Source organism: Canis lupus, chromosome 4 (genome assembly GCF_048164855.1).
Source record: "Canis lupus baileyi chromosome 4, mCanLup2.hap1, whole genome shotgun sequence".
Taxonomy (NCBI): domain Eukaryota; kingdom Metazoa; phylum Chordata; class Mammalia; order Carnivora; family Canidae; genus Canis; species Canis lupus.
The window spans coordinates 59849494-59864394 of NC_132841.1; the positions used below are offsets into that span (position 1 = coordinate 59849494).

The 14901-nt window shown below is 38.1% G+C and overlaps 1 protein-coding gene across 1 annotated transcript; it reads right to left on the reverse strand.

Annotated features, from left to right (window-relative positions):
* Positions 1 to 4966: 4966 nt before the first annotated feature.
* SLC26A2 (solute carrier family 26 member 2) lies at positions 4967 to 12564 on the reverse strand. Its single transcript, XM_072824552.1, has 3 exons — positions 12431 to 12564; positions 11074 to 11810; positions 4967 to 9527 (listed from the first exon to the last, which is right to left on the reverse strand). Exons 2-3 carry the CDS (start codon positions 11779 to 11781, stop codon positions 8007 to 8009), a joined length of 2229 nt encoding a protein of 742 aa, XP_072680653.1. The 5' UTR covers positions 11782 to 11810; positions 12431 to 12564; the 3' UTR covers positions 4967 to 8006.
* Positions 12565 to 14901: the final 2337 nt, after the last annotated feature.

The window sequence follows — 14901 nt, forward strand, 5'->3', positions numbered from 1 at the left end:
TGGGGTTTAGTGTTCCAGAACCAGCAAGCCTGATTATTAGATAAAACTCAAGTTTTCTTTGCCCTGTTCTTAAGATGGGCTCTTTCATTAAAAAAGAAGAAAGCTGAGAATTGTTGCCTATTACATGCCAACCACCATTTTACTCCTTGTCATTCAATCTTTCCAGAAAATTGTAATGCAAAAGGACGAATGGGCTCAGATAATGAATTCCAAAGTTGCATAACAATTAAAGAATTGTTCAGGCTACCAGAAGCCACATAGTTCTTTGAAGTGGGATGTGGTAGCATATTCTGGCCACCAGAGGGCAGAGGGAGACTATATAATGGAGGCCACTTAGCCAACTCCAGAACCCTTGGAAACAGCCGCGTGTAATTTCTCTGACATGGTAGAGATTGAAAAGGAAAACAAGGAAAGATAGAAAAGATAGGATGTGAGGCTTGTTCAGGCAACTAAGAAATAATCGTAGCTTGGACTATCTAATCTACCCCATTACACACCTATCCCTCCACCGGGGAACGGGGAATTTTTCCAACCTATTGATAACCACAGGCCATGTAATTGACCCTGGAAAGATAGACATGCTCTGCAGATGAACCAATGTTAGAGCACTAACTATCCACCAAAAATATCTATGCTTGGACCTTATACCCACTGCCGGCCATAGAGGTTTTAAGGATGAAATACAGGGGCCCATCTTCAGCGAGTCCAGTTAGTAGGTGAGATAGAAAGGAAAAAATAATAGAGTGGTAAATGCCATTTTAGAGAATATGGAGAGATGAAGTCCAAACGAGACTTTGCATGAGAAGAGGAATTCAATAGGAAATATTGCAAGAGCAAAGGGACATTTAGTAAGAAGTATTTGGAAGAGGAGTAAAAAGTTACACATACAGGGCTGGAAGGCTACCCCTGGCAGAAGGAACAGGATATATATATATATAAAGGCCTGGGATATTTTTAAATGGCCCATTTGGGATCATCCAAGGTTGAGCAAAGGGATGTGTGACAGGACAAAAGATTAAAGATGTAAGCAAGGCCAGAGTTTTTAAGGTCTTGTTGGCTATAGTATTGATTCTGAACTTACTCTGAAAACACTGTAGAACCACTTAGAAGTAACAAAGGTCTTTTTTTTTTCTTTAAGAAAATAATTGATAGTGTGGGCTGGGTTATAGATAAATAGATTAACTAGTAAGGCTGTGGAATTGTCCTGAAGATAAATGAACATTGAGGGCAAGAAAGAGATGTTAGATTTCAGACTCTTACCAGGTAGATGGACTTGGTGATGGAGTTGAAGAGGAATATTCTAAAATTTTCTAGGTTTCTGGCTTGAGTTGCTGGGTCATGCCATGATCAAGACAGGTTAACGGAGAAAGAGAAGATGAGTTTGAGGATGTGTTGCATGTGAGGTGCCTCTGGGCATCCACCTGTTATTGGACAGCTTTGAAGATTTATATATAGATACACTGACTGGTGTTCTAGAAAGACTAGAAATGTTTGGCTGCCATCAGCACACCAATAATAAAGCAATTGAAGCCATAGATGTGGATGTAGTCATCTAGAGAGAGGCTTATATGCAAAGTATTCATGACACGGGGGTCCATGAACCAGCCTTTTTTATAATCGTGTGTATATACATGCACATGTGGCATTTCTCTAAGAAGAGCCATACTTTCATCAGTCTCAATCAGATCTGAAAATTCAAAACTTAAGCAATGATGCTGAGGAGAAAAGAGGCCAAAGACACAAGCACTGAAAGGACAGGTGGGGAAGCAGAGCCTTCCAAGGTAGCTGGAGAGATGCCAGAGACTGTGAGGCACATCACAAAGCTCTGGATCCCAGGTGCCGCATGCACACAGGGGGAGTATATAGGATGGTAAAATTGGAAAGGCTCTTAGAAGACCATTCAGTCCAACTCCTTCATTCTATTAGGTAGGTAGCCTCAACCTATTCATGGGGGGAAAAGTGGCTCAAAATTCACTTATCAAAATTCAGAGTTAGGAGTAGTAAATCATTAGACAGTTTGGAGTTTTCTGATTCCAACATGGTATAGAATAGTAGTCATGCAACATGAGAACTGGAAAGGTCCTCAATCTAAAGCTCCTCCCCTCTTCACTGATGAGTCCCCAAAGGGTTAATGTATTTACTCAGAACCACAAAGCAAAAAGGAAAGAAATGTGTGTTTTTGTGCATTATGTCTTTCTAGAAGGACAGATCCTCTTGTTAGAGTTGGGAAAAATTAATAACTGAATCACTCTGCAAATATAAAGAGATGGTATTTCAAAGCTTACTGGTGACCTGAATGTGTTTCTTAGTTGCACTTAAATAATTTCGACACAGAGCAATATTTTATTAGCATAACAATTTATTAGCAGAAATTAAAATGACACCTCTAGATCTCAACACATGTTGGATCTTACATAATAAACAACACAAATATATCCTTCCAGAAGAAAAAGACCTGCTATTAACCAACTCCCCCCTCTCCTGCAACAAGCTGCAATCCATCAACTCATCCTCATCCCATAAAGGGTTAAGCCTGATTTATATGGAATGGCATCAAGGCACTTGCTTTAATTAAAAAAGATATATGTGGTATAAAATATGTTCCTAAAAGTCATTAGCTGTGAATAATTGAAAAAAAGGGCAGTATACTGAGTACACAGAACTGAGACTTTATGTTCATTCACCTGTCACCTGATAATGTCTTGTTTTGTATATAAAATTGCAGAGACAAAAAGGGTAGCATTTCATATAAATTGATTTGTTCCCACCAATTTTTGAGAAATCATAGTAGCATCAGAACTTAAATAGTAATTTCCCACCAGATTTGAATGAAAAAGACATGAGCTTTTTGATTCCCGGTTTCTTATTATTTTAGGGTTAGGGGATGGGAAAGAGGGGGAGAGAACTTCCCTAAAGTAAGTTTATTAAAGCTGCCGTTAAAAATCTCTTCTGGCTAAGGCTGCTTATCTATCTGCCAACTAAAAAACCTTCAGTTAGAAATTCTGTCATTGGTATTTCAAAATAAGATTATAATTATTTGGCCTTTTTCAGAGCCATAATTCAAGTCCAAGAAAGGTACAAGGTTCCAGTGTAGACTTGCAAACATGGTATCTCAAATAAGGGCATTTAGTGTCCTTCATTATTCTAGTTTTCACAATTCTCCTCCTTCTTTTATATCACTAAGAGAAAAATAGAATACACACCAAAAAAATCCACTAGTTAGTATATTGCTTATTTAACTTTCCCAACTGTATTTAACATGTTTACTTAAAAAATAGGTGCAAAACACTTTTAAAAACAATAGTCCTTGTCAGGATAAAAATGACCTTATAAAAATAAATCTTCCCCTACTCCCACATCTAAATTCTCCTTCCCTAGAGTTACTAATGTTAAAAAAAAAAAACAAACAACACACACACACACAACTAAAATGTACCTTTAACTTACAGTATTTCAATAATATTTTACTTTAATAATAGGCTATGATAACAAAGCAGTAGATTTATTATTTTGGCCTGTTTCATTATATTTTTCTTTTTCTTTTTTTAAGATTTTATTTCAAAGAGCGAGCACAAGCAGGGGGAGGGGCAGAGGGAGAAGCTGGCTTCCCCTTGAGCAGGGAGCCTGACAGGGGAATTGATCCCAGGACCCTGAGATCATGACCTGAGCCGAAGGCAGACACTTGACTAAGCTACCCAGGAGACCCCCATTCTACTTTTCATTTTTGTATTAACACTTGATGATTCCAATCTTGATTATCTAATAAAATCTTAATACAAACGGGGGAAAAAGCCAAGTTAGTTCAAAACTGAAAAGGTTCCTAGATCTAATTTCCTCCTCCTTCCAGTTTTTTAAACCCAGCTTCAAATTAAGGCATCACTAGAATAGATAAAGAAAACAGGGGGAGAAAAGAAAAACATCAAAGAACAGAAAAACTAAGCAAAAAGCCTAAACTCTGTTGACTGGGTTTTTGCGATCTCACTGTAGAATCATTCCCTAAATAGATCAGGGGCATCCATGCCTCCTTGTTTGCCTCAGTTGCCTGTCTCCTGTTCAGACCTCGGTCCAGGCTCAGCTTGGCTCCTCCAGAAAGCTCCTCCAAGTGCCCCGGTGTTACCTAGGAGAGTTACCATATGGCCCATCTACTAGATTTGGTACCATAGTCCCAGCACCTGGCCCAGGACTCTAGACCCCTGCATGGGTCCTCAGTAAGTAGTGAGGTATTATCTACACTGATGCAAAAAAGATCCTATAGCTCATCTATAGCAATATATAGAGGAAAACAATTCATTAAGAACAGTAACAAAGACCATAGAGCTGAAATTGATCATTGTAACTTCTAGACTCAATTTTAGTTCCCAAGAAATTCACTGCCTTTTTCTCATTTTTATAATAAGATCAGGGCTAACACCCAGACAATGTGTTTGTTCTTCAGTGACAAACTATTTAAGTATACACCTGCAGAGAATAACTGTTCCTGTTAAAACATGTTCATTAGCATTAGAATAGTCTAATGAACTCATCTAACATCTTGATACATGTTTAAAGATCACCATTTATCATACTGTAAATTTACCAACAAATTCTGGCTTCAATGACTACTACTGTTTCAAAGCTAAGTTGGACTATTCAGATTTTCCTTTGGTTCCACTAAAAAAAAAAAAAAATAATTGTCAACTAGACATTTGTCCCTTTTACCACCATCAGAGGCTACAGTCACTCAGTCTATGCTCCAGATTAGGTCAACCGGGCCTTTGCCCCAACTCTGGGGTTCCACATGCTCCTCAGCTCTTTCATCTTTGGTGAATCCACCCTCCCTTTCTAGAAACCAAAACCAGTTCTGACCCTGCTGTCAAACTAAGGTGTGGCTCCTATTTCTGATCTCCCTACTGCTACATGGGGCTAAAAAGGGATTGTATCCTGTTCAACTTAGTTCTCTCCTTTAGCCCTCTTTTGGTCAAAGAGGTTTTTTTCTTTTAAAACATTTTATTTATTTATTCATGAGAGACACAGAGAGAAAGGCAGAGAGAGAAAAGAAGGCTCCGTGCAGGAAGCCCAATGTGGGACTCTATGCCGGGACCCGGGAATCACGCCCTGAGCCACCCAGCCATCCCCAAGAGTTGTTTTCAACAGTATATTCCTTTCACTCCTCTTGAATGTTATCCTTACTCTGCACATTAGCATACTCTGTCTCTGGCTCTAAGTTTTTAACCATCAAGAATATATACACTATGTTTCAATTAAATGACTATTTTAAGATATTTAGAATTTTATACATGTCAATAAGCAATGAGAAAATGCTTTAGACTCTAAAGTGTAGCATAAGCAAGATATTTTTGTATCAATAAAGTGTGTAAAGTATCAGCTTTTGAACTAAAGTCCAAGCCTTGAGCAAGAAAGAAAATGAAAATAGTTTTGTTGGTGAGTTAGATTTTGGCTTTAGGTTGATTTCTTTAAATACTAGCAACCAACAACGTGTCACAAAAGGTGGACCACAACCTGAGCAGAGAAGTGAGATATAAATTTCTGTGAATCTTAAATGTTTTTACAAGTGGCTGCCAAAAGCAGAATCTCCTGTATGTTCGGGTAGAAGAGGAACAAACCAGAACATAATTCAAGAATTTGCTTAATTGCATAAAACTCCAGAATTGTTAATATCCATATATGGACAGAAATGTCAGGTAAAAGATCCTGTTACTCCATTCTAAGGCATTTTCTAAATTTTTTGGATCCTTTTTTTTATTTTTTCTGTGCTAGTGTTTGCTAAATTATAGGGTCATCTTTAATATGTACTCATTTACTTTCTCACATGGCATTCGACATCTGGATTCAAACCTGGAGGGTGAGGGGGTGGATAAGAGGGATTAAAAATAACTAACCAAGACACTATAATTGTACTATTACTATTCCTAAAATTGGATAGAAAGGGCAAATAGTGGCTAAAAACAAAAGGAAAAAACCCACAAATACAAACAGCAGCTAATATTTCTGAAATTCTAGATTTAAATTCTAAAAGGATGTCAAAATTTAGTACTATTATACTTAATCATGAAGTCAATCACCTTCAAGACAGAAATCCAGCTTTTCTATTGAGCAACTGCTTTGTTTTAATAGAAAGGCATTTTCCATGTAAACAGATGGACAGAGTTCTATCAGTAGAAAAGCAACACTTGAAGGTTTTGGAACCAAAAAGAAAGTTAAATATATTTAAAAGTGTCCAACTCCAATAGATGCCCAACAGATAGGGCTTGCTTCTCATAAATATTTAAGTTGTTTAGAATGTAGTAACAAGTTAAAAAATTATTCACATTTCTGTAATTATTATTTTGCTTGCTTTAAATAGTGTGGGTAAATGTTTCAATCTTGAAATTTTTTATTTATTTATGATAGAGAGAGAGAGGCAGAGACACAGGCAGAGGGAGAAGCAGGCTCCATGCACCAGGAGCCCGATGTGGGACTCGATCCTGGGTCTCCGGGATCGCGCCCTGGGCCAAAGGCAGGCGCCAAACCGCTGCGCCACCCAGGGATGCAATGTTTCAATCTTGAAAAATTATTCTCCTAGTCCTAACTTTGGAAAACTTTTTTTTTTTCCTTGACTATCAAGGTCCACATACAGAATAAGCTTTTAATGTGGGACATTCTTGCTTTTCAAAAGGAACTGAGTAAAGATGAATAGTAGCTTCTATTTGAGAAAGACTGTCAATCCCCAGTGGACCCTTGCTAAAATGCCATGGAAAGGAAAAAAAATTCACTGCTAAGTAAACAAATTCTTTTTTTTGTTTTTGTTTTTTATTTTTTTAAGATTTTTATTTATTTACTCATAGAGACAGAGAGGCAGAGACACAGGCAGAGGGAGAAGCAGGCTCCACGCGGGGAGCCTGACATGGGACTCGATCCAGGGTCTCCAGGATCACACCCCGGGCTGCAGGTGGCGCCAAACCGCTGCGCCACCGGGGCTGCCCAGTAAACAAATTCTTAAGGGAAACCGTCAATCATCTCTTTTTTTCAATCCATCCTTACAGTAGCCTCAAGCTCATTTAAAATGCTGTCTAGAATTGTGTAGTCAGCATTCTGCCCTTTACCAAGCAATCTTGTAGCAGGTAATGTGTAGCAGTATAAGACAGATTCTGTGGGAAACACTAAATGAACGAAAGCTACAACAGAGGTAATAGTAGAGAAGAGTAGAGAAATACTCAGTGACAGGGACAGACTGAGATCACAGGAAAGACATGGAGGTGTCCTAGTATTTGGCCGATTATGAAGAAGAGCTCTTTGCTTACTTACTCTAAATAAAGAGGCATGAATAAAAACATCAAATGTATTACAAAGAATGTTCTAAGTAACATGAGGCTGGCTGATAGGATTTCACCTATCAGCCCACCCAGCCATCAAATTCCTAATAAGACTATGCCTGTGGAGTTCCTAGCCCTAGGAAAGGAATGGTGCTCTCCTACTAAAAGCCAGAGATCCTACTGCCATAGGGGAGCAAAGACTGGGACCGGAGAAGTACAAGTAAGAACAAACCTTTTGCCACAGAAGTCCCCTGACCTGCTGGTATCAGAGCAGGTACAACACTATTTCCCTGCCTCCTTTCTATTCTCTCCTAAGAGTCACATCAAGTAGCCTCTAGCACTTCTCATGTCAATGTCAACTTTACCTCCAGGAGAAGGAAGAGTCCAAATGCTTTATCTTCTAAAACAGCATGGTAATTGAGTTTGAAGCCTACTTTACAGTTCAATTCAATAGGTATTTATTTAATTTCAAGAATACCTCATATCTGCAAAAAGGCCTAAAACCACAAAATTGTCTTCTTTTTGATTCTGCCTAACTATAAGCTCTACTGCATTTGTGTCTCTACAAAGGCCATCAACTTCAAAGGAATAATATCTCTCCATAGGTTAAATTTTCAAGTACAACATTTTCCACTGTGGAACCAGAAAATATTACATACTTCAAATCTTAAGCTATTGGCTAGACATCATTCTTCTTTCCATCTACTTTCTCAGTCAATCACTGGAAAGGCTTAGACCATTGGGAATACACACTCCTTTCTGATTCTGAGATTCTTCTGCAAAGGCCATTGCTTCATACACACTATAAAAGAGAAGGTTTTCTTCTTCCTTTTTGCAATACTCTCCACGTGCCAGGGAATCCCTCACAGAGGGATTGCACTGAGCCAGCAGAACCTGGATGCCGATGGCTTCATAATCTCTACGAACCTCTTTCAGCGTATGAATCCCCGCTGTATCTAAAAACTGTATTGCACTGCAGTCAATCACTATGGTTTGAAGCTCCAAGGGATCATGGGAAAGTTGCACTGAAACTTCATCCTGGACTCCACTGAGAATCACTGTTTCCTTTGTGATCTTTCTCTTTGCGGCCTTCTTCTGAGCTGCCTTTACTAAGACTGGGTTGAGTGTTTTTTTGTATAAAGCAGATTTAAAACATTCTTTGTTTATGTAGTAGAGAGGGGCTACAAAACGGAATATCTTGATTCCCGGCTTAGTCTGCAGATTCTTGTAAGCAGACATGGATTCAAAGATTTCAGACTCTTCCACCAAACCAAGCAATGAAGTCTTTGGCTTCTGAGTACGGAGAATGACACAAAACATAGAAAAACAAACCCCAATAAGCAGGCCTATTTCAGTACTTATCAGTGCAGAGGACAGCATGGTAACAAACCAGATAACCGTATCCATTCTGCTAACCTTCCACATTTTGGGCAGATCCTTAAACTTACGTAGGGCTCCCCGGAGATTTACAATGGTGATTACACCAAGGACACTTTTCTGAAGGGAATAGAATAAAGGAGCTATTACTAGGAGGACCAACAGAAGAACCAAGGCTGTTATCACACCAGAAAGCTGAGTTTGGCAGCCTGTTGATTCTTTAACCAAGGTCTTTGCAAGAGCTGCACTAGTAGTAAAGCAGTGGAAGAAGGAAGGGATGATATTGCAAAAGCCAATGGCATACATTTCCTGATTAGCTTTGACTGAGTAGCCATGTTTTTTGGCAAACATCTCAGAAAGTGATACAGTAATAGCAAAACCAATGATTGAAATAGCTATTGCATCTACGGCCAAACTAGGTATTAGGTTCCAGTCCGGTGCTGTGGGTGGCATAAACCCTGTGGGAATAGACCCAGCAATACTGGTATTATATTTCTCATTTAGTTTTCCAAAATGAGAGGCTAATGTGGCTGCCACAACAACAATGAGTTCAGTAGGAATTGGTGCCTTAAGCTTGGACTTGAAGTGCTCATTGAGTTCTTTGGTTGGCAAAAGAACCAAAAGGCACAAAAGGCTGGTGATGAGATCACAGATATTGGTCTTATGGATGTTTTTGAAGATATGTATCCACGTAGTGATGAGCGAGCCCACACCATTACTCCGAGGAAGGCTGAGCCCAAGGAGATACTTGGCCTGAGATGTAAGAATAGTGAAGGAGGCACCAGTGACAAATCCACTCAGCAAGGCATCTGAGAGGTAGACAGAAACAAAGCCCACTTGAAAGAAGCCCATCGCTACCTGGAAAGAAGGATATACAAGTGTTAAATATAAATGGAAAAGAGCTTCCAAACACTCTAATAAATACCCTGGCATTGCTTTGTGTGGAGGCATACCATCAGAGCATCGCAAAATGTCGGAGGTAGAAAAAACACAATTGTACATCAGTTTTACAAAGAGGGCTCTCATTTTACAAAGGGAGGGCTCATTTCACTGACACTCAGAGGGCTAAGCAACTAGCCCAAAGTCACACTATTACTCCGCCTGGATAAGACAAGTAGTTAGGATTCCTACTGTCTTATACAATCTTTCTTAAATGTGGATAAAGTTCAGACCTTTTTGAAAAGAAAAGAATTCTTAAAGACCCACAAGAAATTATAGAAACTCAAATTGGAAAAATTCTCCTAATTAAAAAACCATGTATTTTCATTAAATTACAAATCATTACTATAATAAAGTGAAGTTTTAACTGATAAACAAAACTGGATTCATATCAAAGAATCACATTTAAAATTATTATAGAACACACTTCTTTAGCCTCACGCAGAGAAACTCTTCTCATTCAGGGTATATGTGCTTATTATGCCAAACTACTTCCCATACTAATTCTGTATCCTCAAAGAGAACTTTTTTTTATTTTTTCCTTTTTCCAATGATTCCTCAGAACTCTGCTGAGCCCTTCTTCATTCTTGATGAGACATACTAATAAAAAAAGAACAAGAGATCCTGCAGAACACCAGTCTTCTGCACATCCCCCACTTCTCCTTTTCCTCTTCACCAGGCACCATATAAAGTGAGCTACTCTTCCTCTGCCCATATTGGAACCAAATGCCCATATTGGAACAGAGAAGAGGTTTAATGCTGGCAATGACTCCTGGATGCCAAAGACAGGGGCATGATAATAATGGCGGGTTAGTGGATTCTATGAGAGACTCGAAGAGAATCTCATTTTCTAATCCTTTCTTTTGGCTGATTAATATGAAATTGTGGTTCTCAACTTGTTCCCCAGAAGTCCAAGAAAATTGCTCTCTTTGGCGAGGGTCACTCACTAGAGCAACAAACCTAAAGGCAGGCAGGAGGCGGGGTGAAGTATGGAGGGGAGACACCTATAGTTTGAGACCTCCTCCACTCCTCCCTTTGCCATCCTTTATCCTGTTACCCTTCTCCTGCTTGTTAATGCTGACTCTGCCAATAACCAACCACAAATAAACTCAAGCAAACCCAATGTTTCTCAGCATATAAGATTAAGGAGTTGTACTAAATGATCTAAGGTCCCTTTCTGGTCAACATTTTTACAAGCAAATAATTACAATCTGGCTGACTGAAATTGATTGGCTAAGAGGTAGCCTAAAGTTGAGAAAAGAGAAGCAGCCTTATCTTACCTGTAAAGCCAAATCAGGGTTAGAATTTTGGCTCTATCCTTCATATATCCTAAACAGTCAGTAAATGATAGCTTTGATTATTATGATCTCAGACATCCCTTGCAGACCTGAGATTTCATGTACAGTGATTTTTTTTTTTTACAGTGATTTCTTTTGCTAGCAATAACCACTTGTTCGTTTCTTACCTGATAAACTCCAGCCATAAAGGTCACAGTGCTGCCAACTGCAATTGCATAGCAACTTCTGTCACATATCCAGTCTGATGTCTGGTTTAATAATGTGCTCCCATTCAACACCAGTCCTAAATCAGAAGGCGCATTATCGGCAGTGTCATAGCCAGCTTTGTGTAGTTCTCGGTCAACTACCTCACCAATCATAAGGCACAATATTCCAAAAATGCCCACAGAAATGTGACGGGAGGTACCCAACAGGAAATAAATGATGCTGGCAAAAAATGATGTGTACAGACCATAGATAGGTTCTTGGCCAGCCAAGAGGGAATAAGCAATGGACTGGGGCACTAATAAGATGCCCACAATCAAACCAGACATCACATCCCCTAAAATGTTTTTCTTCAGATCATATTTTGGGAGCCATCGCAAAACAGGAAGGAAATCAAAAATCATATTTTTGGCTTTGGCTGGACTGCACTGGCAACTCTTCTGCAGTTTTCTAATGACAAATTGCTTGAAGTTAGTACTTGATTTCTCTCGAGGCTCCATATGGATCCTACGATAAAGTGTGCATTGATCATTGGCTTCAAATTGCTTGAAGTCAGTACTTGATTGCTTTCCAAGCTCTGCATGCATATTAGACAGAGGACTGTGTTGGTCATTTCCTTCAACTGAATTCTTGAGTGACAGATCATGTTGTTGTTTACTTTCCAAAGACATTTCTGGAGATAGACACTTCAGCCTCTACCCTGAAAAAAAACACCAGAATTAACCAAGTAATTCTCAGTGTTCACACATTTTAACGGTTCTATTAGTCATTCATGAGAATTAAGAGGAGTTCAGTTTGGAGGTAGTTATCTCATATTTACTTTCTTTATTTGACCCTCATATGTCTTGATGGGAAAACAAAACCAAAAAAACAAAAACAAAACAAAACCAACAAACCATAATTAGCCAGTCAAAGCAAATAAGTCACTGGGTATAGGATTTCCCAAAAGTATAAACCATGAAGAATTTTTCTCCATCTTGTGTTAGTTAAGTAAGAGTCTCTCCAGCTCCTAGAGGAAAGGATATCTTGTTCATCGTTGTAATCACCAACAAATGTATAACGACTCTGAGATAGGAGGCTTACAAAATATTTGAATGAATCGAAGAATAAATTAACACACAACTTTATGACTTTAGCCAAATACAGATAAGATATATTAGATGGAAGACTCAGAAAATTTCCTATTTTGGAATTGATAGAAAAATACACCCTTTACTGTAAAATTAACCCACATTAATTTTAATAAGAGTAAAGTAATGTTACTTGATGGTCTTATTAAGTACATAAAGAAGAAAAGAACAGATTTAGATGACCACTTACCCTGAACAAGTCAATCAAATTTGTGGCTACACACAGCAACTCTTCATTCCTCAATGCAACTCGTCTATAACTCTCTTCTTACTTCCTACTCAGGCCAAGCTAGTTTGAATACATTTCTTATGTCCTTCTATTTTGGAACAGCTTTTAGTGATTCCTGGGTCAAAAGGCTTTTCCAAACCTAAGATATGCAAAAGAGGCATAAGAAAAAAACAAAATCCAAATCTTGCCCTACATGGCTGCTATCTGGGACAGAAAAAGATAAAAATTAATGCTAGAAAGTCTAACAGTGATGGAAACTGTAAGAAAGAATTGAATTGAAATACTAAAAGTGAAAAAGACAGTAACAGATGAAGAATGAATGCCTCTGACAGGATCATCAACATGCTTAACAGAGCCATAGAAAGAATCCATGAAATTGAGGACAAGTCAATAGAAATTACCCAAACTGAAAAAGAAAGAGAAACACAAAATTAAAAAAAATCAATGACAACAATGTAAGAGAACATTCAAGAGCTATGGACATATTAAACAATCTAACTTATGTTTAATTGGAATCCCAAAAGGAAAGGACAAACAGTGGTCAGAAAAAATATTTGAAGACATAGTAGCCAAGAATTTTTCAAAATTAAACACAGACACCAAACTATAGATCCAAGAATCTCAGAGAATACCAAAAAACAAAAATATAGAAACGAAAACCAAACAAAACCCCACACCTACACATATATTCAAGCTATGGAAAATGAAAATAAAATCCTGAAGACAAAGATAACATCCTGATGACAACCAAATTAAAAACACACATTAAGGGGCACCTGGGTGGCTCAGTGGTTGTCTGCCTTTGGCTCGGACACACACATTAAACAGGGCACCTAGGTAGTTCAGTCAGTTAAGCATCTGCCTTCAGCTCAGATGATGATCCCAGGGTCTTAGGATTGAGCGCCATGTGGGGCTCCCTGCTCAGCTGGGAGCTTGTTTCTCCCTCTGCCCCCATGCCCCGACTTGTGCTCACTCTCTCTTTCAAATAAGTAAATAAAATCTTTAAAAAACAAACAAACAAAACACACAGGAATAAAGACAAAAATTATAGCAGACTTATTTGAAACATCAGAAGATAACAGAGTAATACCTTTATCACAGAAAAATAACTGTCAACCCAGAATTCTTTACCCATAGAAAATATCTTTGAAGGAGATAAAGGAGAAATAAAAACTTTCTCAGACAAACACTAAGAGAATTTCTAGTAGACCATCACTACTATATATACATATATACAAAGGACATATATATACACATAGATACATATATATCAGAAACTATGTCTACACAATACACAACAAAGAAATAAAGTCCAGGAATGGAAAACATGGAAATTACATACAATTCATTTTTTAATTTAAAATATATTTAATTGCTTTAAAAGATAAACATCTAAGCAAAAATAGGAATGTATTTTGTTTATAGCATAAGCAAAATAAAATATATAAAAATAGCACAAAAAGTGGGTGGAGGAATTGGGAATTGTAAGGTCTTAAACTAGATGTGAAGTGATAGATTATTATTTGAAGGCAGGCTCTGATTAAAGATGTATATTGTAGGGGCACCTGGGTGGCTCAGTGGTTGAGCATCACCTTTAGCTCAGGTCGTGATCCCAGGGTCCTGAGATTGAATCCCACATCAGGCTCCTGCAGGGAGCCTACTTCTCCCTCTGCCTATGTTTCTGCCTCTCTCTGTGTGTCTCTCATGAATGAATAAATAAAATTTAAGATTGTAAATAAAATCTTTAAAAAATGTAAAGATGTATATTATAAATCCAAGAGTAATCACTAATTTTTTAAAGGTATAAATAGTAAGTCAATTGTAGAGATACAGTGGGATCATAAAAAATTCTCAATCCAAAGAAAGCAAAGAAAGGAAAAAAGGGACCAAAAGTCAATGGAACACATTGAAAACAGCTTGCAAGACAGTAAAATTTAAAACAAACATAAAAATAATTACATCAATTGAATGGTCTAAACATGTCAATTAAAAGGTAGCAAATGTCAGATTAGATTAAAAAAATAAGATTCAGCTATATGCTATCTATAAGAAACTCAACCAACCTTCCTTCCTTCCTTCCTTCCTTCCTTCCTTCCTTCCTTCCTTCCTTCCTATCTGAGAGAGCTGGGGGCAGGGGTAGAGGCAGAGAGAGAAAGAGAGAATCTTAAAGCAGGTTCCACACCCAGTGTGGAGCCTGACACTGGGCTAGATCTCACGACCCTGAGATCATGACCTGAGCCGAAATCATTCTCTGTCTTAAGAATCAGACACTTAACCAACTGTGCCACTTAGGTATCCTAAGAAACCCACTTTAAAAACAGATTATTAAAGTGAAAGGACTTGCTCAATATAGTAATTTATTTAGCTTGTAAGTGACTGAGCCAAGTAATAAAATCCAGATTTTAGGACTCTAAGCATAGCTCTGTTAGAGC

What these genes read in the sequence shown, in the direction of transcription:
- SLC26A2 (XM_072824552.1), bottom strand. Translation starts at nt 11,781, where the DNA reads ATGTCTTTGGAAAGTAAACAACAACATGATCTGTCACTCAAGAATTCA. An exon ending in TTATGGCTGGAGTTTATCAG is followed by an intron (nt 9,528 to 11,073) that starts GTAAGAAACGAA and finishes CCTTCTTTCCAG; the next exon opens with GTAGCGATGGGCTTCTTTCA.